At 39.6% G+C, this 26,707-nt stretch overlaps 1 protein-coding gene across 4 annotated transcripts in view; it reads left to right on the forward strand.

Moving 5' to 3' along the window:
* TMEM245 (transmembrane protein 245) overlaps positions 1 to 26,707 on the forward strand; it is a 76,125-nt gene that overhangs the window by 38,770 nt on the left and 10,648 nt on the right. For all 4 annotated transcript variants that reach the window (XM_061449080.1, XM_061449082.1, XM_061449081.1 and 1 more), the window contains 3 exons: positions 1,777 to 1,908; positions 8,743 to 8,865; positions 14,137 to 14,282. In XM_061449080.1, coding sequence (XP_061305064.1) covers positions 1,777 to 1,908; positions 8,743 to 8,865; positions 14,137 to 14,282 — 401 coding nt within the window. The remainder of the gene's footprint in view (positions 1 to 1,776; positions 1,909 to 8,742; positions 8,866 to 14,136; positions 14,283 to 26,707) is intronic.

Below are 26,707 nucleotides of genomic sequence, written 5' to 3' on the forward strand. Positions count from 1 at the left end.
TCAGCTGCATGAGCATAATAATCACACTTCATTTTGAGGCCTGTATGGTTTTGCTTTAGTCTGTAGGTGACTGAAGAGCCCAGGCTCAGGTTATTTGCTTCCACGAAAGCTGTAGAATTGAGGAAGAATTGCTGGTGGAATCTGAATTCAATGTTTAACTGCTGCTTTCTGTGAAGATCAGTAGGTAGCAAGTGGTATACATTTTAATAGGTTCTAGAGATGTTGCGATAGATATGTGCACAACAACATAGATGCACATACATTGCATCTATGTACCCAGTAAAGTAAAACAGTAACAGAATAATAAACAACTTGGAAGATGATGGTATAACTCTGTAATCAAGGTGTCTTTTTTGAGAAGAAGAATCTCCCCTTCCTAGTCAATTTAGGTGTGAGGATTTGTTTTTAAGATCTAGTGAGTTTTTTGAAGAGGAGCCAGTTGACCATTCATATCCCTTATTTATCATCACCTGAGGCCTTAGGTGCTACAACAGTACAATTGCTGAATATCAATGAACTTAAAATGTGTATGAGTAACGAATGTTAACAAAATTTGCAAATGATAACTAATTCTGCTAGTTAATTGTGAGACCTGCCTTTGAAAATAGAACTAGATGAGCACAAAATAGGTTCTTGATATGGTTTACAAATACAAAAGGCATATTGGAGAGACATTTTTGGCTACTTGTAATGTTTCTGCTCTAAATAAATTGCCAGCTCAGAAGCAATATCCCTGTGTTGCTGTGGATTGTTAAAGAACATTGCTAATTATGTATGACAAAGTATAACAGTGGATCTAGGGAGAACTGGTAATAAGCAGAAAATGTAATGCTCTTAGATAAACCAGTGCAGGGACTTCACTTGGAATACTACTTGCCATGTATGACAAAAGAGGTACTGTCATTTTGAATGCAGGCTGTTACAGTTAAAAGCTTTTGGAAAATTCTAACAGAAGTTATGCTTATATAAACATCAGCGTTGAGAACTTAAAGTCTGCTACTGTCAAAGGTTAAGGTGAGATCTGTTGTAGTCAGTGGGTTTGCTTAGATTTGTTTACAGTAGAATTTTGTCATCCTCTGAAACACTTGTCACAGTCCCAGGCTGAGTTAAACAGTCTCGTGCTAGACAGTAATCAAGTGGGATTCAGTTGGACAATAACCAAATTCATAAGGGGGAAGCCATTCAAGGACTTGGCTGTTACGGTAATGTCCATTTCCTGTTGTCTTGCTGTGCTGCAGCTGCAAAGCTATTTAGTCAGAAGAAACCCACCATACTTCCAGGTTAACTTTTAGCTTTTGCATGACTGAACATTGCCAGTGGAGCAGTAGACACTAATTGTGAGAGAACTACTTGTTTTGGCTTCTGCTTGCATTTTCCTTTGTGGGTTGTACTAGGAAAAGTTGTATGTTGCAAACAGTAAATTATGTAGGCAGTAACTCAAATAATTACCTCTTTCTTGTGTGCTTTCATAAAAAGCAAGATAGCTGCCATTGTATCAGTCAAGCAGGAAAGCTAATGTTTAACTGAGGTGAATCAGTACAATATACAGAACTGTAATTATATGGGGTAATTAACTATGGTTTTCTGTCAGATTTCAATTTTTCCAGTGTACAGAGTACATCGAGGTATTTTTGAGGATGCCAATTAAAACAGCTCTAAGTATTCAGATGCATGTTAGATCTGTTCATCATTAAGAAAACATTAGTCTTCAGCTTTCTCACATCTGTAAGTTATTCAAATGTCTGTTTTCTTTACATCTTTGTTTCTCTTTTTAAGAATGTAACACATTCTGGAAGACACAAAGGACACAAATGGCACATAAACCGTCAAAACAGCTGGCTTGGTGATATCCTGGACTGGCAAGATGTTGCATCATTTGTTCATGAGAACATCGAAACATTTCTTTCGGTATATTTTTTGCCCTTATTACGGAATCAGTCTCATTTTTAACTGATAGCAATTCTTCTTTGGACTATCACTAAGGTTGTGGATTCAAGTACATGGAAAATTATGGAAACGGTGTTACTTAGAATTACCTTAGCAATTATTGTAAGCCTGCTTAGGATGTTTATGTCCTGCTTTGGATACAAACAGAACTGGTTGTGATGAAGAAAACCCCCAGATTTCAGCACCTTCATTAATACTACCTTCCCACACTACTTCCTGAGAGAGGCTGTTACTGTAGGATTACCTGTAGGTTTTCCAGCAAGCTGGTTTTAAATACTTTCTGTCATGTAGTCTTTTTCTTTTAAAATAGAGACCAATTTGTGTAGGTTATAGTTGAGGAAACTATTGAGCAAGATCCTGTGAAAACAAAATTTTGTTGGTAGTCTTGCATTTTTTTCCTCAAATTATTATTCATTGTGTTGAAAGCAGCCTATTTCTCTCTTCTTTTATTAAAGTTCTGTGGAGAATCAAATTAATATTTTACACTGTATGAGTTCCTGAATTAATACAGTGGACCTTTCAGCTCATGAGGAGAAAAAGAAAAAGCATTGAAAACAATCCAAACTGAAGCAACTACATTTCCCTAAAAAAAATGATGTTGAATTGCTTAATTGCTAATATACACAGAGTCAATCAGTTGATTGCTGAATTACATAATATACACAGAGTCAATCCCTGATACAGTTAATCTCTTGATCTGAGCTGTTAGCATAAACTAGAAGTATCTTCAGGTTACTATTTGTCTGTTTTGGAAGAATATTATTTATACCTAATTCACAACGTAACATTTCCGTGGATGCAATGAAAGCTACTGTTTGTTTCAGGGCAGTTCTTTGTTTAGGCTGATGGGCACGTGTGCTTTTCCTGTCCTCCCTTAACTGCTGCTTAAATGCTTACAGTCTCTATCATAGAAGATGTGAGTCAAGAAAAAGTTAAAACTTCTTATTGTGCTGAACCTTTTTTCAGTTAATAGTGAAATTTGCTTAATACTTTCTTGAAGTTGACTGTGTGCACTTGAGGCAGAGTTATAACAATAAACAGCACATCACCAGTTAAAATAAATACAGAGTTTTCTTTTAGGCAAGAGAGAGAAGGAGGAGAAACTACACGATAGGTGCTAGCCATGTAATTTACAGCATTGCCGCACAGTGCTTAGAAACTGTGCGTGTTTCTGTAATCTAAATAGGCTAGAATAATGCAGGAAATAGTGTAAAGAGAATAAATATTTAAGACAAATGCATTAATATTAAAATTTCCATCTAGCTAGCATGCTTTGCTTTACTGCTGAAATCTGGTTTAGAAGTTCAGGAAGAAAAGTGCCAGCAGTTGACTTGCTTTCCTGTTTATTTCCATGAGCTCATTACTCATCAGCTGTAGGGAAACACCTGTCCTATTTCTCCATACCCTCATATCCTTAGTGACAGTCTCTAAACCAGTCAGCATACCTCTGAATCCTGATTTCACATCCTTACCAGGTAGCATTTTCTTTGCTGGCTTGCTCACCCACAATGCTTTGCATAAATCTGACACTGATAAGTCAAATTAAAATTGATGAAAATCTGATTTCTGTGCCTGTTTAGGTCATTAAAACTTGGAGATGATGAAAATCATCTGTATCTGAAGGGCTCCTATAAGGATGCTGGGGAGGGACTCTTCGTTAGGGACTGTAGTGATAGGACAAGGGGTAATGGGTTAAAACTTAAACAGGGGAAGTTTAGATTGGATATAAGGAGGAAGTTCTTTACTGTTAGGGTGGCGAGGCACTGGAGTGGGTTGCCCAGGGAGGCTGTGAATGCTGCACCCCTGGCAGCGTTCAAGGCCAGGTTGGACAGAGCCTTGGGTGTGATGGTTTAATGTGAGGTGTCCCTGCCCATGTCAGGGGGGTTGGAACTAGATGATCTTAAGGTCCTTTCCAACCCTAACTATTCTATGATTCTAAAATAAGAATGATTTTTACTGAAGTCTGGTATTTCAGAACTGCTTGCCTACCCTAGGTTACAATGGAACCTTACTTTGTTTGGGATTTATGCTTTTATCAGAGCATGAAAGTCTTTATCTTGGTATTTTGAAGAACGATGGGTTATTAGAATGACATACTGAATTGGAAAAGGTTAATAAAAATTAAATTTAAAAATTTAAAGTATAAATATAGAAATTAAAAATTAAAATTTAAATTATGTGGGTGCCTTTGACAGACTTGTTCTGGGTTTTGTTTGCTTTTTTATATTTTGTGGGACTTGGGGATTTATTTTTTTGGGGTTAAATGTATTCTCTATGGTGGGGATTGTGGGGGAGCTTTTCTAAATCATCAGTTTGCTTTTTTTTTTTTGCTTTTTTTTTTTTTTTTTTTCTTTTCCTAAAAGCTTTGGTGTTAGTAATACTGCTGCCTTTCAGCTTAAGAGTTTTCCAGTATTCTTTAGAATCAGTGGTGTTATGAAACAGGTTATTCAGTGATGTATTTCTGAAGTGGGATTCATTTCATCCTATTCTTAGTTTGGGGAGAGGACTAGAGTTGATTCTCACTCATGCCTCAAGCTTTGCACCCCATGCTCTACTCCAAGGTAGTTTTTCTGGTGACTGAAATATGCAATACATAGCTGGACTCCTGGGATTTAATTTCTGAAAAGTAAAGCCTCATTCCTTCCCCACTCACATGTTTTTCCATTCATACACTTTCCTCCATTTCTTGAAGGCTTGAAACCTTGAAAAGTAAATTACCGCTGGCTAAATCTGTGAATGATGACTCAGAAATCCCTTGCTAATGTCTCCTTAAATTGGTCTTTTCACTTCTTGCACAAGAATATTCGTCATTCCACCAGCAGCTAGATCTCATTCAGAGAGGTCCCAGACACGAAGACAGAAGACTTTCCATTAAGACATATACAGAGACCTTCAGCTCAGTTTGGTTTCTCTGTCTGTGCCTTTAGCAGGATTGATGTGTCCCAAATCAAGTCAATTTCTCAAATATTTCACTGAGTTACCACATCTCCTAATGTTTTCTCTGGCCTGAGGATTTTTTCAAGTTATCTCCTGAACTTATGGCTTATACACTCCATTCTTCAGGAACAATTCAACTACCATCCCTTTTTATTTTCTTTTTATTTTTCCCTAGTAACATAATCATTCAGAGATGTACTTGAAAGCAAATGCTAGTGATAACTAGTTCAACAGATCTGTGATTCTACCTAACAAGGGTGTCCTTCTAGGAGAACCTGATACTGATTGAGCCACTTGGTAACTGCATTCAAGCTAACTGCTGTTGTATATTCTTGGTTTGTCAGCTCCTGAGGCTAAAACTTCTAGGAAAAATGTCAAACAAATACAGCCTGTACTGGAGGAACGTACTGTTTTGAAGGAAACTTTCCCAGCCTGAATCATAGAATGGTTTGGGTTGGAAAGGACCTTAAGACCATCTGGTTCCAGCCTCCCTGCCATGGGCAGGGGTGCCTCACACCAGGCCATGCCACCTAAGGCTCTGTCCAGCCTGGCCTTAGACACTGCCAGGGATGGAGCATTTACCACTTCTTTGGGCAAACCATTCCAGTGCCTCACCACCCTTACAGTAAAGAACTTCTTCCTCATACCTAACCTGAACTTCCCCTGTTTAAGTTTAAACCCATTACTGGAAGGCTGCTAGGAGGTCTCCATGCAGCTTTTCTCTTTCTCCAGGCTGAACAGCCCCAACTTTCTCAGCCCGTCTTCATATGGGAGGTGCTCCAGCCCCCTGGTCATCCTCATGGCCCTCCTCTGGACTTGCTCCAACGGCTCCATGTCCTTGTTATGTTGAGGACACCAGAACTGCACACAATACTCCAAGTGAGGTCTCACGAGAGCAGAATAAAGGGGCAGGATCACCTCCTTGAACCTGCTGGTCACGCTCCTTTTGATGCAGCCCAGGATACGGTTGGCTTTCTGGGCTGCGAGTGCACACTGAAGCTGGCTCATGTTCATTTTCTCATTGACCAACACCCCCAAGTCAATGTACAATCTCTGGTAACAGGTAGAACAAGCCCCTCTCTTTGTCACCAGTATCATCTGCTCAGCTGTTGCCTTGCAAGTAATGGTGTGCAAGGGAGGGCATTAATGATTGCTGTGATTAGTATTCAGAAGACTGATAAATCAGCCCAGTTTAAATCTTAAAAAAATCACCTTACTAGCCCAACTTTCATTAACAGCACACTTCATGCTAGTTGTTTGTTTTTCAGTCCAGTAATTATTATTATTATCAAAGTGGTCAGTACTTAACAATCATATCCTACATGGGCTGTGAGGATAGACTATAATCATGCTGATGCTGAATAGCTGGCACCGGTAGTAGCTGCTGTCCTTGATGGTCTGAGTCACAGAAGTCAAAGTGAGCAGGTTCATGAGCTTTTAAATCTGGAGAGCTGGAACAGGAATGGACATCTTTGCTCAAATGAAGGAGCTTGTCCTTTTGTATTTTTGATTGTTTCTGGACAGCTCCCACCCCTTGACCTCTACCCTGGGCTACATGCTGTGTGACACTTAGAGAGACACTGCTTTTACGGGTCATGGCAGGTGCCTAGTCCTGTTGATTGCCTGCTTTTGTTGCTACTCTCTTCCCAACTTCCTTAGTTGCTGCTGCATTTTCTTAAATGAAAAGCATTTTTTTCCTAGCTCTTAAGATTGTACATCTTCAATGCTTTCTTCCTCAAGGAACTGCTTGTGTTTCAGGGGCCTTTGTTTTTCATCTGTGTCCATATTTTCAAGGCTTTTGCTGCTGTTCTCTGATTAAACTCCACATCATATCAATAGACGTGTAGCACCAAGCTCCTGTTCACATGCCAAGTTCTAGTAACAGGCTTAAACATCTGGACTGGAGCCTTGCACAGTTAGCCTACAGCTTATGGCCTGTTACTATGTACTGTTTTTACTGAGTGCTAACTGAAAGGGCTCTGCTTTAACTGCAGACTGTTCCCCCAAAAAATCACTGTCCTCTGTGTTTACAGTGCTCATAGTGTACTGTACATTTAATGGAGTTACCTGGTGGCTGTGTGAATTTATACCACTACTGTACCCTCAGGTTTAGTTCTTAATCCATAGAAGGGAACACGTACCAGTGGAAGAACATCCTCTTTGCTGCTAACCTCACTTGAAAACTCAAGAGACGCTAATAAAATCTGTTCAAAATATGAGCCTTAAAATTAGTAATTTCCATTAAATAGTGAGAAGCATGAACTAAGTAGGTCTTTCTGGTTTTACTGTATGTTTCAATTCACTTATTCCAGCACTTACTCCCCTTTATATATGCCAGCTATTGGAAGGGGGTGTTGTTAGTTGGTTTTGGTTTTTTTTTTTTTTTAATTTATTTCAGCATAAGATATTCATTAAACCAAGAGTAACTGTTGCTAGTTTTGAAGTCTTTACTTACAGCTTAAAACCTGCAGAAAAGGCTTTTGTCTCAGAACTTTTACAATTTTTCCAGTTAGTTTGCCTGAAAGAAGGTACGGCTTTTTGTCTGTAACCTTGCTTTTTTTATATGTTTGAATCAATTTGGCTAATACGTTCTTACTGTTTTCCTTCTGAATGAAGTATTTGTTGTGAAACAACTGTGCATTGCTTTTAGGATGCCTTCATGTGGTGTACTGTGCCATGCCTTTATGTCCTTAATGTCTCGTGAAGTTGCTGCCCTATTCAGATTGATGTGCCTGCATCCATACATAAACTAATTTGGCTGTAGTGGGTATTCTGTATTTAAAGGCATGTCTCAAACCTGCTCTTTACTGTCTGTAACTAATAAGCAATCAGTTCCCTAAGCCAGTACAAAATTTAATAGATTGTCTAGCGTTGTTTGTCTTCCATAATTAATTCTCTAACTGATACATCCCTACTCCAAATCACCACTTGTATAGTTGTCTGCAGGCATCATAAAAATTATATATCTCATTACCATAAAACGTTTTAAAAACATTTATTAAAGGAGTAATTCTAGTATTTGATTTGAAGCTGTTTTCAGATTTATTTCTACCTTGTGATGTTACTCCCTGTTCTTTGTGTTTTAGCATTTCTGCTTTTGAAAAGATGTTTTCTCTCCCAAGATCTGCTTTCACTTGATGCCAATGTTAATCACAATAAACAAGTGTCACCACATCTAGATTTTTTTGTGATTTTGCGTAATGAAGTGATTTGAGCACTGGGAGAAAAAGTCTAAACCCTTGTAACTGTCTGCCTACAAACTTGTCTCTGGTAAAATGGACATTTTCACTTGATATTACCTGCTGTGATTTAGGAATGAGGGAAGATGATTTTTTTAAGAAAATATCATGTATATATGGCTTGATAGAGATGAATCACTCTGTCAGCATTTTTCTGTCCTAGTTAGTACCATAAACTCATAGAACAGCTAGGTTGGAAAAGACCTTTAAGATCATCAAGTCCAGCCATTACCCCAGAACTGCCAAGACCACCACTGAACAATGTCACTGAGGGCCTCATCTACACGGTTTTTGAACACATCCAGGGATGGTGATTCCACCACTTCCCTGGGCAGCCTGTTCCAATGCTTGAGCACCCTCTTGGTGAAGAAATTTTTCCTAATATCCAATCTAAACCTCCCCTAGTGCAGCTTGAGGCCATTAGCTTGGGTCCTGTAACTTGTTACTTGGGAATAAAGACTGATCCCCTCCTCACTACAACCTCCTTTCAGGTAGCTGTAGGGAGTGATAAGGTGCCCCCTGAGCCTTCTCTTCTCCAGACAGCAACCCCAGCTCCCTCAGCTGTTCCTCATAAGACCATTGATATCTGACTTTGTCTTCACTTCCGTTCCTTTTCCAGATCCTGGAGTCTTTGTGGATAGTGATGAGTCGCAACGTGAGCCTCTTGTTTACTACAGTTACAACATTAGTGACAATCCTCTTCTATAGTGGGACAGCTCTTCTCAATTTTGTGCTTTCAGTGGTAAGTAGTATGTCATCGGTTTACATGGTCCATTTTACTGAAGGAACCTAATTGTGCATGTTACAACAAACATTGAAAAGATCTTCTAAATTTATCTAACACCAAAATTCTTTTACTATTTTGAAACTTTCAAATCTGCTTTGAGAGGCATTCTAGGCAAAGGACAAGATTTGTGTCCTTAAATTCCATATGAAGGAGCTGCAGTCTTCCTATCAATCTGTTCATGGAAAACTCTTTGTTTCTGGCCTTGAAGATACTGAGCTGTAACTGAGTAGCTGTGTGGTACTTAGTTGCTGGGAATTTAAACCACAACAATAGCCTACACAGCCACTGAAATCTTATGGCATGTCTTCATAAACAAGCCAATACTCTCAGAAGATGGAAAAAATTATTACTGGGAAATGTCAGCAAAAGTATTTATTTTACAAGGATTTCCTTATATCCTATATTTAGTGAAGTGTCTTCAGCAAATCTGTATAAAAGGGTTGTTGGGTTGTTTTCATTTAACCGCTGTGAGCTCTTAATAGCAGAATGCTTCATACACAAAGTTCTTATTAATGTTATTGCCCACAGAGTAGCTCTGAAACCTTTTTGTTAAAGGTGTTTTCTTTAAAGGGTGTTATTAGTGAGGCCACACTTGGTTCAGACACTTTTCTGGTGTCCGCAACATATGAAGGACATGGAACTGTTGGAATAAGTCCAGAGGAGGGCCATGAGGATGATCAGGGGGCTGGAGCACCTCCCATATGAAGACAGGCTGAGAAAGTTGGGGCTGTTCAGCCTGGAGAAAGAGAAAAGCTGCATGGAGACCGCATAGCAGCCTTCCAGTAGCTGAAGGGAGCCTACAAGGATGTTGAAGGACTCTTTTATCAGGGACTGTAGCAATAGGACTATGGGTAATGGGTTCCAATTTGAACAGGGGAGATTTAGATTGGATACAAGGAAGAAATTTTTTACTGTGAGAGTGTTGAAGCACTGGAACAGGTTGCCCAAAGAAGCCGTGGATACTCCATCCCTGGCAGTGTTCAAGGCCATGTTGGACAGAGCCTTGGGTGACATGGTCTAGTGTGAGGCGTCCCTGCCCATGACAGGGCGGTTGGAACTGGATGATCTTAAGGCCCTTTCCAACCCTAACTATTCTACGAGTCTACTTTTTAGTGTATTATGGGAGCTACATAGTTTATAGTTTCTTTTGTTTCTAAATGCCACAGCTGTTTGGAATAATTTATAATGGTAGAGGTAGCTTCTTTCATCTTATTCACTGTGGCAGCTACTACTTAAAATCTAAAACATTGGCCTGTGACTTCTTCCTGTTTTAACTAAACGAATACTAATCTTGGAAGCTTGACTGAAATCTACATCCTTGTTTTTAATTCAGGATCCAAAAACATTTGTTAGGGAGCAAAGTGTTTTGCCAGTTTGACTTCATTGCCTTCATTGATGCCTGCTCAGGAGGGAGGTCTTTTTAGACCAAACTGCAAAATTGAAATCATGTTTAACATTTCAAGGCAGCTGTGTGGATTGTCTTCAATACTTAAGAACAAGCGGTTCACAATAAGACTTAATGGAACAGCTGTCTTGAGCTGAAGAAAATCACTGCCATTTAATTTTGTAGTTCTCTAGTTATCTCTCAGTTAATAAAGATTGCATGGGAATATATAATTTCTTTTCTTCTTTAGTCCACAACTTCACCCATGATGACATATTGAAGACAGTATCTGAGAAGTCAGTATACTTAAAAATGACAAGTTTGGATAATAAATGTAGATGATTTGAATGCATTTAATTGTTCAGACACAAAATTTAGCCCTAGATGCCTAATGATTTACGCCAAGTTCATTACATGCTGTTTGTGATGCATGATCCTGCCTTTTTGTCTGTCAGCAGGGTTCTGCCACTTGCTGGGGCACTGTGCAGCCAGCTGGTTTAGCAGAGCTAGTTGGGATATCACTGTGTTGGAATCCTTTTAAAGATTAGATGCCCTAAAGGCTAATCTGTTTCCTCTACTTCTGCTGTAGGTTGAACATGTTATTTAAAATGATCATGTAAAGCTTTCTCCACCAAAACATGCCAGTACTGTACTCTTGGTCTCTTGGATTTGACCATGACTTCCATTTTTCACTCCTTTTGGGCAGAGTATGAAAGTGATCTTATATATATAGGAAATGTTTGTTTTAATACCTTTTCAGGTTCTTTCTGTAGATTCTTCATAATGGTAGTCTTTGAAATGCAAACAGCAGAACTAATAAATTAGAAATACTGATTGTGTTTGTCCTGTATTGTACTATACTTCAAATGCACCAAGGTAATGGGATATGCTTACCTCCCATTTCTGTGCACAGAAAATGTCATCTCTAAGTATTGGTGTTCTTGTAAGTGTATCAGGTACCTCTTTTGAAGACATTTAAATTTGCATTGAAGTAGTAGTTATTAATACCCTTTAATGTTGTGGGAGAGCACTATAACTTAGTCCTGTTTGCACTATGTGTTTCATAGGCTGTTGTGTCCATTCAGAGGCATGGTTTCTTATCTTTATGACAGTCTTTCTCAAAGTATCTTGCTACAAAATCTAAACAGATTTTCTTAAAACACGAAAAGGTAAATTGATGGAACTTGTTTCAATAGTATTTAGTGTGCGTTTGTTAGCAGCTTATGACTGAAAGAGAAAGGATGTAAATTTAGGACATTCAGTGAATAGCCTGCACTAAATTAAGATAATGCAGTCTGTTATTTGGGGCAATAAGTAAATGAAAATGCCAGTTGCTGTGAGAATTTGGTTGGTTGAATCTTAAAAGTACTTTTTAGGTTAGCTTAACTGAACTGTCATGGAGTCCATGTAGAAATAATGTAACTGCTTCCTAATTTTTCCTTGGGCTTTTTTTCCTCTTAACCTGTTGCAATAGCTTAATGTAATAAGCCAAGAAAATCCAGATGTGACCGTAGGATAAATCACTGCAGCTTTCTTAAAGTGTCATGCGCGTTGTTACCGAATCCCATTTGGTATTATATCATTGTTAGATTTACCTGCTATTCATGTTCCTTCCTTCGGAGCTAGAGAAAAACATCCTTCAAGTCAGGAGGAGAAGGCCAGAAGTGACCTTAACAGTTCTTGTTCTTCTGGGGTCTCAAAGCATACTTAGGTCTTTTGCTGTAGTGAGATGTTTTTTCAATACTTTGATTTCCAAAGATGGGTATCTTTAACAATCCGTTTTTTCTTTAAGTTCTCTTTTTGGAAAGTCTTAAGTTAAGAAGTTTAGAGTTTCCTGGGAGAACTCTCACTATTCTTTGGTAAGGAGAAAGAGCTTTTGTATAGAGTTAATTTGGAATGTGAAAGCAAATAGTTTCAGAGTTTTTGATCTAGTTTAATTGCTGCATCTTTGACTGCTGCTTGGCCTAATATCCTTACCCATCTCCCTGTCTTTTAATAGAGGTTTGGAATGGAATTTTTACATTTTGAATAGACAACCCTAAAGCTAGGTAGGCAGCATTTGAGCACATTTTGTGTGTTGCTGTGGTCCAGCCAGCAGTGTCAGCTGAGAAAGCTGACTCTCTTGAAAATGCCAGATCTTTCTTCTTACAAAAGATAATGGGCTACCTTGGGAAGGCTTTTTTTTTTTTTTTTCTAAATGTGAAACAGAAGGAGCTTGCTTAAATTCTGTCTAGGTAGAGCTGTGTTTAAAAGAAAGCACTGCTCCAGCTTTAATTGTACTCTTGCAGTCTTTGTTTTGTAGGATTCTTAAGTTGCTTCAGAAGAGGTTTTCACTAGCTAAAAGCATCACAAACTAATTTAAATTTGCCAACAAGATAATTTTTGAAGTGGTTAGCTTTTCAGCTGATTGCATTTCAGTCCATCTTGAGTAATCTTGAGTAAAAATTAAAATGGTGAATTTTGAGTTGATAAGTGGTTTAAATATATGTGCTTTAAAGCATAGAAATAATGGACACTTTGTTCAGAGTCCCCATTTTGAAAAATATACCTTCCATCCAAACATTCAGTAGGAAGTAATATCTGTAGCATGTGACTTGTTTTAGTGCATAGATTGGTTTATCACCCAAGACAGAAGTTACACACCTGGGAAGATGGAATACAGTCTCATCCTGTATATGACATTTTGGAAAGAGGTCAGAGTAGGTGAACAGCAGTGTGAGACTTCCAAGTTAAAGGCTAGAAGCATGGTGGGAAGCAGTAATAACATTTTACGGAATAGAAAGGAATTGGAAACAGACACAAGTGGATGACATTCTTGAGACTGGTGATGGAATACTGCATGTTGTGGTGTTTGCATGGGTTTTTTTTCCGAGTGTGTTCAGAGAGAAAAAGGGCATGACGTGTCTGCAGACTCGATAAAAAGCTTGAAGATAAGATTTATGAAGGCCAGGCTGTTTGGCTTGTCAAAAGATTAAGATGTAGTTTATCCTAGCATACGAGTAGGTTGGAAGTAAGGCAAGTGAAAAAATTCTTTTTAATCTTGGGAAGAAGGAAAATCTAAAGCTTGCAGATGAACCTAATATAAGCCATAGTTTATTACTAGAGCATATGGAATGGATTTTCCTTGTTTGAGGTATTCTGTTTCAAGATGGACACACTGATGTAGGGTTAGTCCCAGAAGTTGCTGAGCCCACCAAGAGAAAAATAAGGAAAACATATTGGACTGCAACATTCAGGAAGCTAATAAAATCTGATTGTATTTTTTTTGGTGTTTAAACTGAAACAGTGGAACTGCCATCACTTCTGCTGAGACTCATCTTCAGACTCACGGAGTATATTCAGGATTGCCAGCCTAATAAATATTACAGATTTTCTGTTTGTGAGTTTGTGTTTAATTCATATCTGATACGCAGCTGTGTAGTGATTCTTGAGACAACTCTGATTTATTTGGCTTTGTAGTGATAGTGGTGGTGTTAATTGTGTTGGTTTGGGTTTTGGGGTTGTTATTTTTTTGTTGTTCTTACTCTTCAGCAGTTCTTCAATCTGCTAAACATGCTGGGGAAAAATAATAAAAAATGCAGCATTCTACTTGTTTGATCTCCGTGTGACTTGAGCCTGAACAGGGCTGAAAGTTTTATAATGTTTAGTTGTAACTGTTAAGTCCTTTGTGGAGCAGGGGAGAAAATTATTCTTCTAGCTCTTGTGTGTTTTTCTAAATCCAACTTTGTGGTATAGTGTTTTGTAGCTTTCAAAGGATGTCCAGTATTTGAAGCATAGCTGCATACTGTAGTTCTGGAAAGTGTTTATTGCCTTTTAACTTAAAACTCCAATTTGTTTTGCAGGTGATTTTTCTGACCACATTGTTCTACTTGTTGAGCTCCAGTGATGAGTACTACAAGCCAGTAAAGTGGGTGATTAGCCTGACACCTTTGTCTCAGCCAGGTCCCTCCTCAAATATAGTGGGTCAATCCGTGGAGGAAGCAATAAGGTATGTTGTTGATTTCTTGCCCTTTCCAGAAAACTGCTTTTTTTAAATTTGAAGTTTACCTATAAATACTTCGAATTGCAACAACTTGTGTTTCAAAGATGAGTTGCCAATCTCGACAGATTTTCAAGAACCTAGAGTTGGTTATTTTACCCCTTGGTTGTTAAAAGAGCAATTTGATTGGACTTGCTTAAAAAAATTTCAGAGGTCTGTGCTGTAGTGAATACTAGTGTTTCATAAAACTAGTACTAGTGAATGCTAGTATTTAATGATATCCCTAACCACAGTGTGTTTGCAGCTGTGTGGCATTAACAACTAACGCAGCTCAGTAGGAGCAAATTCATACAGCAAAACGGTTGAAACGGAGACCTGACATCTGTGCTGTTCACATTTCAGAGTTACTTAGTTTGAACTAATTTTAGTCTAATCTTGGGGACTAAGTACCCAATTGTAGCTGAAGTGTATTAAATATGGTCCTGGAGTGCATTTTCCAGTTCTGTTTCATCTGAAAGAAATCTAGTTCATGATCTCCATGAGCCAAATTACACCAAAGGGAACAACAGGGGAGTGCTGTCCTTATCCCCCTTACAGCAGTGCTGTACTACACCTCCAGAGTGCATCCACAGTGTTTCATGCTTAGTTGCCATTCTTATGTTTCACCTTTAAACTACTACAGTAATTGAAGGAGGACTTTTGTGTGTGTGTGTTTAAGTATGGTTCACTGAGATTTCACAATAAAGCAATTTTTGGGGTGGTACAGTAATGTGTTTCATTCACCACAGATGAATGAACCTGTCAGCTTTCACCTGTTAGCAGCTTGAGACTAACATGTTGGTAACGTAATAAATGGATTTTAAATACGGTGTTTAAGTCATCAGTCGCTTTTTTGAAAAAGTTGATGGACTGGGCAAAGACAGCAGACTCCATGCTAAATTCTATGCAGCTGTTGTCTCACACTGCTGCTTTCTGTGTCTTCCTGCATATACATACACAACAAGAATAGACTTTAAACCAACAATGTATTGCTTCCCAAACTCATTGCCAAATGTTCGCCATTGTTCTTGGGTACACTTTACAAGAAAGTGTTGTTATCTGTTACTGGAATTAAGCTGTTTCTGGATATGTTTTGACAATGAGAAGGTTATATCATGCTGTGAAAGATCTTGAATAACAATGGTAACTGCTGTAGTCAGTTGAATTGAAGGGGCAATCCAGGTTCAAAGCAACAGATTTGGAAATCTGCCAAAATGTTAATAGCCCTTCACTTGAGTGACTGCTGTTGAATTTTTATTGATCACATGGTTAATATCTCAGTTCTGTCTCTTCTGGAGAATGCAAGCAAATCTAGAAACTAAAGCTGTCTGAAAAATTGTTCTTTTTAGCCTTGGTAGAGGGGGACAGTGGCAAAAATAGACATGGCTTCTGTGGGTGCAGGTACTCTGCAAGGAAGATTGTATTAAATGCAATTTTAAGTTTATAGGTCTGGGACACAGGTGACCCAAGATATTTGTTAGACTTCTGAATGATAGAAAGAAAAAAAAGGATGTTAGGGAAGCCACAGGAAAATGAGTAGGAAAGAGCCAGCAAGCATCAGCAACTGCAGGCACTATAAGAAAAAGCAAGCATCTGGAGAATGTGGAATGTGAAGCTACTTGTCATATAAAAGAGAACTCAGTCTGTGTTCACTAAGGTAGCCTGAATCGCTCATTCTTATTTGTTTTGTGTTAGCCTGTATTTGGTGCCTAATTGGAATTTGGTGCCATATGAAAAACAATTGCCACTGCAAGCCATTGTGTTTGTCACAAAGCAGCAGCTATCCTTTGTTTTTGAAGATAAGTTGTTGCTAGAGGGGCAGGAACCTAAAAATGTCTTGCTCACCTCATCTATAAAAGGTATGCAAAATGGATGTTAATGCTTGGTGATGTGATGGGAGGAAGAGGCTCCAGCTGTTTCTTCATGTATTATCAAATAATGAACCTTCTGTAGTCAATTTTATCATTAGACTGTTGCATAATTACACAACCTGAATCCAGCCTCAAAACACTGATGCATTCAAATTGACCAAAAGTATAGAAAGACCAGGTTATAAATATTGAATGTCACCAGCTGTGTTCCACTCCCATCACTCTTCAGCAGGACATAGCATGTGCACAAGGCTAAGGCTATTAGTCCTACTTCTAGGACAGCTAGTCCTCTCCAGAGCGCAGGGATACTTCTGGGAAGAGATGCAGTTACATCTCTATTTCTTAGGGACCACATGACATGAAAACACTCTTCTTCCATGTTGTCAATTACTTCTGTTGCTCTATTACTTAAAATGGGTTCATGAAAAGCACTGGGCAATTTGGATACAGTCAAGGAAGTCTGTTCTTTGTGTCTTTTCCTACTTACTCTGTGACATGGACAGTGGGATTGAGTGCACCCTCAGCAAGTTTGCTGATGACACCAAGCTGTGTGGTTCGGTTGATAGGCTGGAGGGAAGGAATGCCATCCAGAGGGACCTTGACACGCTTGTGAGGTGGGCTGATGCCAACCTTATGAAGTTTAACCATGCCAAGTGCAAGGTCCTACACCTGGGTCGGAGCAATCCCAGGCACAGCTACAGGTTGGGCAGAGAAGAGATTCGGAGCAGCCCTGTGGAGAAGGATTTGGGGGTGCTGGTTGATGAGAAAATGAACATGAGCCAGCTTCAGTGTGCGCTTGCAGCCCAGAAAGCCAACTGCATCCCGGGCTGCATCAAAAGGAGCGTGACCAGCAGGTCGAAGGAGGTGATCCTGCCCCTCTACTCTGCTCTTGTGAGACCTCACCTGGAGTATTGTGTGCAGTTCTGGTGTCCTCAACATAAAAAGGACATGCAACTGTTGGAACAAGTCCAGAGGAGGGCCACGAGGATGATCAGGGGACTGGAGCACCTTCCCTATGAAGACAGGCTAAGAAAGTTGGGGCTGTTCAGCCTGGAGAAGCAAATGCTGTGTGGAGACCTCACAGCAACCTTCAAGTCTCTGAAGGTGGCCTATAGGGATGCTGGGGAGGGACTCTTCATTAGGGACTGTAGTGATAGGACAATTGGTAATGGGTTAAAACCTAAACAGGGGAAGTTTAGGGTAGATATAAGGAAGAAATTCTTTTCTGTAAGGGTGGTGAGGCACTGGAATGAGTTGCCCAGGGAAGTTGTGAATGCTCCATCCCTGGCAGTGTTCAAGGCCAGGTTGGACGAAGCCTTGGGTAACATGTTTTAGTGTGAGGTGTCCCTGCCCACGGCAGGGGGCGTGGAACTAGATGATCTTAAGGTCCTTTCCAACCCTAACTATTCTATGATTCTACTTGTGAGGAGAATGGAGAAGGGGAAGAAGAGAAGGGCAATCAGCAAATGGTTTCTGTAACTCAAAAAATTCCTTAACTTGAAGCTATTATATTAGGAAGTACCTAATCAAGCCAAGACCTTTTCCTGTTGCAGTTTCTGTCATTGGAGCTGTGTTGTGATTTTTATTGTGTTGGACTATAAATAGCTATAGATTTTATGAATATTTTTCTAATTCCCTTGGTGATGAGTTTTCAAAGACAGTGACTGTTATCTGTGCACGTGGATTGATTTATAAGCTGTACTGTGGTAAGAACAGATTTCCAGCCTATTTTGGGCCAGGTGTTGAATCTGACACAGTACCTCAGATGTTAATTTGTGCTTGAGTAGAGGAAGAAAAAAAGGTGATAGTGTGTTGGTGATACTGCAGGGGTTTTAAAGAAGTTCGGGAATAGGAGAATTACCTGCTCCAAGCCATGGGATGAAATGCCCTCCTATGAAATACCTTTGATAGGAAATCTGTTCATCCAGGACAGAGGAAGTCAAAATGCCAGCAGCACGTGTCAAGTGGTAAAAACCAACAGGTGTTTGGCAAGGGCAAGTCATGCCATGCCTGACCTGAGGACTTGCTTGGGTAGCCTAATGGTGCAAGGGCAGAGCAGTGAATGACAGACAGATCACTTGGAGGCCCTTGAAGGACAAGGTGACTTTAGAGAACACCCAGCACTGTGGGAAGTCCATAGAGTTTGTTTTCAATTAAACAGGACTTTCCCCTTGTGAACCTGTGCTGGCAAAAACGAATGACTGCATTGTCTCTCAGGCATTTTTTAATAACTCCCAGAATGACCTCCCTAATTTTACCTGGCACTGAAGGGAAACTGATAATTTGGAAAGAAATCCCTTTGTTAGGAGGGGGACTGGTGACTGTCACAGAAAGGTTATCCTAGAGTAGGTTGCAGGAATTTTTTCAGCAGCACTCTCAGTCAGGGTGAGGAAGATGACTTCCTTTAGAAATGTGAGAAGCACTTGGACCAGTTTACTTTATTTAGATGATTTTAGTTCTCAGTACTAGTTAGTGAAAATTTTCATGATAATTATAATTGCATGAATAATGAAGTATTTTGAATATGTATTTGAGAGTATAAAATACTCATTATTGCATGAATAATGAGTATTTTGAGGGTCAGGGGAGAGCTGTTACCTGGGCATATCAGTGTTAGATTTGCTTTGTTCAGAAAGGTTCTGTAAAATCAAGTTAGTTCATAAGTCACCTACCTCACTTCGTAAGAAGGAAAATTGTTGTCCTTTACCCCTGGGAATAGGGAGATGGTGCCCTTGTCTGGAGTCCTCCCTCTCTCCCCGAATGTATGAACCACTATAAACCTCCAATTCACAGGTCTCCAAAGTAGTGGCATGCATACCTTTGCCTGAACCATTTTCCTTTCCCCAAGCAGCATGTCGTTCTCTTCCTGAATGCACCATACCCTTCTTCCCTGAAGCTCCCATTCTGCTTGCTCTGGTGGAGATATTGCACATTACTAAGTTGCATGTTCTCACGGCTTCAGTGCAATTTAGTGTGTGCGATACTTTCACATGAGTGCATGCACACGGGTATGGCTGTGGCTTAAAGTTACTGCAGCTTTCAATTTTGGTGGGGCCTAGTTAACACTGAGAAATGGTCTTAAACCGAGATCAGTATTTTGAGTGATGTCTTGAAACACGTGTTAGTGGAAGTTTGTTCTGTAATGCCAGGAAGATGAGTACCGTTTGTTTTCAATTTGAGAAGGGTTATCATTATTTGCTTCATTTTCTTCATTTGCCACATACACCTCAAATTTGATTAGATTCTTCATTGGTTATGTAAAAGTAATTTCAAACATTGGGTGTTTCTGCAGAGGACACACTATTCATATTCTTAACTGAAATTTTCCAGAAAGTCAAAGAGAGGTTCAGTATGAAGAAAACCTATGGTGCCTTGATGGCTGAAATAGGTTCTTAATGCATTTCCAACTTTTATTTATTAATATTTAAAGAGATCTAAAATGAACTACCATGCAAACAAGCAAATAAACAAAAAAGCTGTTGAAGCATCTAGCTGGTTTGCTCTGGCACCCCAGCAGTAGTGGTGGAGAAAATGAGGTGGTGATACAATTCCCAAAACAATAATCTTCCAGCATGTTAAGCTAATGCTTAGAAAAAGCAAAATGTGTGATTTTGTTTGTTTTACTGCAAGAATAATAATGTCTTTCAGCTTAATTTTTCCAAGACGACTGTTAACTGACTGGATTTTTTGACTGAACTTTTGCATGCCTTGTATGTTCTTTAGCAGCAAGAGTATCTCTTGCAGAAATCTCCTTTGTCACAGGAATGCATTTAACAGGACCTTCCTGAAATTTTAGAAGCTCTACTTACTGCATATGTTATGAGATGGGAATAGAAATGAAAATTATTCTGCTTTAATGAAATAATTTTCTAGTGTAAAACTGGGAACAACATATACTTTTTAATTACGTGGAGGAAAGGAAAGCTTCAACTGAGCTACTAGAGAGAAAAAAAAAAGGTAGAGTGTAGTCTATAAATCTAGAAGAAATGATGCAATGTTTCAGTAGATTTGCAGAACCAGAGAGTAACTGTAACCTTATTATCCTAGTGGGACAGATTGTAGTATTTATCAGCTGAATGTTTTAGTAGCAATAACCCAATAACCATATGACTCGCTCGTAGCACTGTATTAGTCTTAAATATTGTCCTGTGCAGAAAAAAGATTTGCCTTTACAGGTATTTCCTTTTTCTTTTATACTGAATTGTTCTTACTAAACACATCTGTATTTGTGTATTGCTTTGCATACAAATGATTTTTACAAGTTAAAGAATAATTCAAAGAATACTTCAGAAAATAATGGATGTGCTCATGCTTAATCGTCACTCTTTTTTTCCAAATTTACCTGAAACTGTGAAAAAATATTCATTATTGCACACACATAATTTGGGTCAAGGGTATCACAAAGTCTGTAGGAATTTTACAGTTTATTACTCTTGATTCATGAGATTATGTAAGTGCATAATCAGATGCTGTAACAAACAGTCTGTTCTCTGTGCCATGCACATTGTATATAGCAAGTGTATTTTCAAACACATTGACAGGATATTGAGGGCTTCCTTGTTTTATATGAGGCAGTGCCAATATTCTGCTGTTCACTTCTTTCATATTCCAGATGGCGCATTCTGTATATTCTAACAGCAGTTTCTGTCAGTGCATTTTTGTAGTTTGTAATTCTGTGACTGTCCAGTTTGTTTGACTGAAGGTGTCTGTAAACACATAGAGGATGTGGGTTGGCTGTGTATGTGCACATTTGCCCACACTCTTTACAAATAATGTAACTACATAGTGTCTTAGATAACTAGTCCTTTAATTACATATTGCACTTATGAATTACATAGGTATGCTGCTGCTTCTGCAGCACCCAACTTTTTAAAACAGTTATTTGTATGTCAGAACTTACAATCTGTATTTAAATTAAAGCTTAGTTGGTGTGACATAGACTGTATCAGCAAAACCAGTGACACTTAATTTGCATCGCAGATTCAGTTCAGCCAGTTTGTTTCTCTCTTTGCTTCTAAGGCAGGCCTAGAAGGTAACTGGGAGGGCTGGAAAGACAAAGGTTGCTGAAATAATTGTTAGATTTATAGGGAAGAGGTCTTCTACCAGGCCTTTCTAACAATAAAGGGATACTATGAGATTTATTTTTAGTATAATATATTGCAGAATTCTGTGCTCACATATCAAAAAACTCTTTTTGTGTGTATGTAAGATTGGAATATATATTATTATAACCTTGGTTAGATTTCTGCTATTTAAAATACAGATTTATTGTAATGTAAAAAAGCAGCATGGAGGCCAGTATAAAACTGCAGGATTTCCTGACATTTTAAAGATTTAACATCACAGCTTTAGCTTTTCACTTTTTTGTCATATTATGACAAATTATAAGGTCAATCCATTATTTATTCACTCCACCAGCATAAGCAATCAGAATGCGCTCTTCTCTATGCCTGTGATTCATAATCTTATAATAGCAAAAGTCTGAACAGACTGGGAGTTTCTTAAGATAAGACTGAAATGGATCTTGAGTTTTATTGAGTCCAGGTAGCTGTTTCTCTCATTCATGCACTTTTCAGGCTGAAATGGGGATCTAAAAGAATCGCATCCTTACAAGCAGTGTGGAGAATAATAAATGTTCAATGTACTGTGCCCAGCGCATGCTGAAAGCTGAGAAAGGCTTGAGCAAGGCAAGAGGGAAGACTGACTATATAGCTGAACAGCAGAGTAACAGAGGCCAAGGAAATGAGAAGCTACCCTTTAAAAAGCTGCCATTTTAGCTAAATAAAGAAAACGGATCATCAACTTTAGCAAATAAAAATAGGCTGAGGGCAGGGGGGAGGTGATCCAGTTGCTGAAAGCTCCACAAAATGCTGTTAAACCGAAACACCTTTTTCCATATGCAGCAGGAGCCAGAAGCATTCGGGGGTTGAGGGATGACAAGAATACTCAGCAACCACAGGGCTGTTGCAGCCTGTTGCAGGGGGGAGGTAAATGGATGCTGTGTTGTTTGTTGCTGTGAAGGTGAGTGGAGGGAGTCACATTGTAAAAGCCTTCTTATGGCCAGCTGCAGCAGAATCGGAAATTAAAGTGGCTGTATAAGAGGTTGTAGAAGAAACAGACAGAAAATGCACAATAGGAAATTACTGAGAGTGGATGAGACTGACTCACCCAGCTAAGCTCAGGGCCAAAATTAAAAAACGCAATGTTCTTTTTCTGCCTGGGAAGTACAGACATGTCAGCTGAACATCAGTACAGTGCAACTCAGTAAGCACTAAAGTTAAGGACATACCAGCACCTGGTGAATATGATTTAGTTGGAGTTTCCACAGAGAGAAGTCTGCCTTACTCTTCATGGTTTTTTAAGAGGTCAGCAAGCAAGACCACTAAGAAGTTGATCTGTCTGTTATGTTCTACTGAAGTTTCATAAAGGCATTTTACAACATCTCTTTCCAAAGACTTTCAAGGAAATTAAGTAGTGATGAGATAACAGGGAAGGTTTCTTCAGGGATAAATAATCATTTAAAATATAAGAAACAGAGGGAGTAAATGGTGATGTTGAGGTAAGGACATCAGAGGTAAGGACCTCTGCTATTGCATCTATCCATAATTGCCTTGGGAGAGAAATAGCGAGGGATGCCTCACTGGTGCTGGTAAACTAGTTTGAGCTAGTAAAGATAAGGGTTGATTGTGGAATTGCAGCAGGATTATAGATAAATTCAGTTAGAAGACAGCAGTGTCTTCTGCTGGGGGATAAAATGACTTATGAAATACCAAGTGATGAATGAGGGTGAAAACCAAGCCTAACTTCACACATAAACAGATGGCCTCTGTGCTGTCTTGTTACCACCTGGGAGCTGTATTTTCAGGTAGGCATGCTGGCTCAATGCCTGGTTATACTTAAAAGACCTCTGCAGGTATATTAATCATTAAGATTTCTTACAACAGACTCAGACAACAGAAATACACAATATTACTTTCATTGTGTGAATCTGTGGTTTGTCTGTCCCCTGAATTACTGTATGCCATTCTGATTCTTGCATCTCAGAAAGCTTAAGAGTGTAGCATAACCGGTTAGAAGAATGAAGATAAGCATCAGTTTCAGTATGAGGAATGACTGAGCTGATTAGGACTCTTCAGCCTGGAAAAAGTGTTACATAAATGAGGTTTGCAAGATCAGAACCAGTGTGAAAAGGATGACTGAGGATGAAAGGATGAAAAGAATGACTCCTCATGGTCTCTTCCAGCATAAAATCTTGGGATCACTAAAGGCAAGGTTTAAAAAATCAGAAAAGTGTGTTGGTTCATGCAACAGGCACTTAACATTAAAACCGAATGGTTTGCTGCACCGGGGCTGGACACTGTCAGTGCAGCTATCAACTCTTCAAACTACTTTTAATAAAAGCACAGATTATAGGTGACTGACAAAGGGACAGCCTCTCTGCTGCTGCTAATACTGAGAATGCTATTCCCCACATTGTCTCACAGTTTTCAATAGGCCTACCTGGCGAGTAAGGTATTACTGAGCATAAGCCAAAGCGGTAGCCACACTCATGAAATGATGGACAGAAGCAGCACAAACATATGTTTTGCCTTGCTGAACTAGAAACTATTTTGCATTGTTTTAGACTATTTTTGTGAATAGAGTTTACTCCCACAACTATTTTTCTGAACTCTGGCTCCAGATTTTATTTTATTTTTTTTTTTTTTTTGGTGACAGCCAGTGTATCTTCACTAAGGGGAAATCCTGCCTGACCAATTTGCTGGCCTTCCATGATGGGGCTACAGAACTGATGGATAGGGGTAGAGCTGTTGATGTCATCTATCTGGACTTGTGCAAAGCGTTCGACACTGTCCCACACGACATCCTTGTCTCTAAATTGGAAAGACATCAATTTGATAGATGGACCTCTTGGTGGATAAAGAACTGGCTGGATGGCCGCACACAAAGAGTTGCGTTCAATGGTTCAGTGTCCAGCTGGAGACCAGTAACAAGTGGTGTCCCTCAGGGATCAGTGTTGGGACCGGTCTTGTTCAACATCTTCGTCTCTCACATGTACAGTGGGATTGAGTGTGCTCTCAGCAAGTTTGCCGATGACACCAAGCTGTGTGGTTCGCTTGATAGGCTGGAGGGAAGGAATGCCATCCAGAGGGACCTTGACCCGCTTGTGAGGTGGGCTGATGCCAACCTCATGAAGTTTAACCATGGCAAGTGCAAGGTCCTACACCTGGGTCGGAGCAATCCCAGGCACAGCTACAGGTTGGGCAGAGAAGAGATTCAGAGCAGCCCTGCGGAGAAGGACTTGGGGGTGTTGGTTGATGAGAAAATGAACATGGGCCGGCAGTGTGCGCTCGCAGCCCAGAAAGCCAACCGTATCCTGGGCTGCATCAAAAGGAGCGTGACCAGCAGGTCGAAGGAGGTGATCCTGCCCCTCTACTCTGCTCTTGTGGGACCTCACCTGGAGTATTGTGTGCAGTTCTGGTGTCCTCAACATAAAAAGGACATGGAACTGTTGGAACAAGTCCAGAGGAGGGCCACGAGGATGATCTGGAGCACCTCCTGTATGAAGACAGGCTGAGAAAGTTGGGGCTGTTCAGCCTGGAGAGGAGAAGGCTGTGTGGAGACCTCATAGCAGCCTTCCAGTATCTGAAGGGGGCCTATAGGGATGCTGGGGAGGGACTCTTCATTAGGGACTGTAGTGATAGGACAATTGGTAATGGGTTAAAACTTAAACAGGGGAAGTTTAGATTGGATATAAGAAGGAAATTCTTTCATGTAAGGGTGGTGAGGCACTGGAATGAGTTGCCCAGGGAAGTTGTGAATGCTCCATCCCTGGCAGTGTTTAAGGCCAGGTTGGACAGAGCCTTGGGTGACATGTTTTATTGTGTGTTGTCCCTGCCCATGGCAGGGGGTTTGGAACTAGGTGATCTTAAGGTCCTTTCCAACCCGAACTATTCTATGATTCTGTGACATGGGGAAGGTCCTGCCAAAGAATGCTGAAGTTGCAGCAACTTGCAGAATTGGACAGGGCTAAGAATAATGCTCTGTCCCTGGCAGTGTTCAAGACCAGGTTGGACAGAGCCTTGAGTGACATGGTTTAGTGTGAGGTGTCTATGCCTATGGCAGGGGGTTTGGAACTAGATGATCTCAACGTCCTTTCCAGCCCTAACTATTCTATGATTCAGGCAGTCTGCATAGGTTTTATGATACCTCTGAGGTGGAAATAAGTGTCTGGAAAATGGTCAGGGGGATTGTTCAATATGTTTGTCCTATTTTGTTGCCTTAATGTCTGCTTCTGATCTCTACTAGAGATGGAATGCTGACTGGACAGACCATTGGTCTGAACTAGTTTGGTTTTTCATACCTTATGTTCCAAGAACCATTTAAAGAATAGTTAGGTGTTTCACTTAGTAAGCACTATGGTCTGCTCGTGGTAACAAACTGGAAATGTTAGAAACAGTTGATTCAGAAATAACTAATGCTTTCAAACACGCTCCTCAGAAGAATAATTATAAGTTTATGTGGTCTGTGTGACTGCAACAGGCTCAAATAGTCATTAAAAATAATTACAGATAGTATGAATAAAAAGAGATCAAATGCAATTGAATTGCAAAAAAATAATCAAATGTAGAATTTCTTACAATTTGGACTAAATGTTAATTGTTCTTTTTCAGAGAATGTAGATGTTTCTCTGTTAGAGAAGCAAGCCTGTTTGCTGCTGTGTCCTTTGGACTAGCCAAAGGGCAAAGGTCTAAAGTTTTTGTACATTCACTGGAGCCCTGTCTTTCCTTGAGAGGTGCAATATTTGTATCATTTACAGCATCTCAAGGATCTATGCTCTGTTCAAGACTGTATCACTTGATCTGATTAGTGTTAGTGCTGGCCTCTGTATGTTGGAGCTGTTACCTGTCTTTGTTCAGTTGTATTGTTCCTAAGGAGAAATTAATTTCAACAGCAAAACTGTTGAAATCTTGTCATGGAGTCATCTCTGAGAATTATTTGCATATTTATATTGCTCCTGAGATGGTCCTGCTCTGTCAAGAAACACTTACTTCTGCTTTATTCATAGCTGGAATATGTCTAGTGCCCTTTGTTTTTTTCCTGTATGGTTTGAAACTGAAAAATAATGAGGGTCTTTTTTATTCCTGAAAGAACAGAACCCGTAAAGAGAATCAAGAGCTTAAGGGTTTTTTTGCAAAAGGACTCTTTTGAGTCATTTAATTTGTTGGCATTCTCCCAGTGATTGCTTGAAATTTGGGGGGATCATTGTAGAGGAATACTTCAGTCCTTTTTGAGATAATAGCTGTCCTTTGATTGTCAGTGGCAGCTCATCTTTGCAGTGGATTTTGGTGGTGTCTGAAGGAAGAAAATGAGTTACTTGGATTTGAAGTTATGGTGGTTAGTTTCAGTTAGAATAAGGCAACGCTATTGTCCACGGATGAGTCCCTGCCCTCCAGCTGCAAATGTGCCAACTTCTTTCCTGGCGGGAGCACAGCTATTTATACCACTGATCTAGGAGCTGGATGG

This window comes from Pezoporus flaviventris, unplaced genomic scaffold, assembly GCF_033815535.1.
Source record: "Pezoporus flaviventris isolate CSIRO_AGI_PZ_B2104156 unplaced genomic scaffold, CSIRO_AGI_Pfla_v1 ptg000007l, whole genome shotgun sequence".
NCBI lineage: Eukaryota > Metazoa > Chordata > Aves > Psittaciformes > Psittacidae > Pezoporus > Pezoporus flaviventris.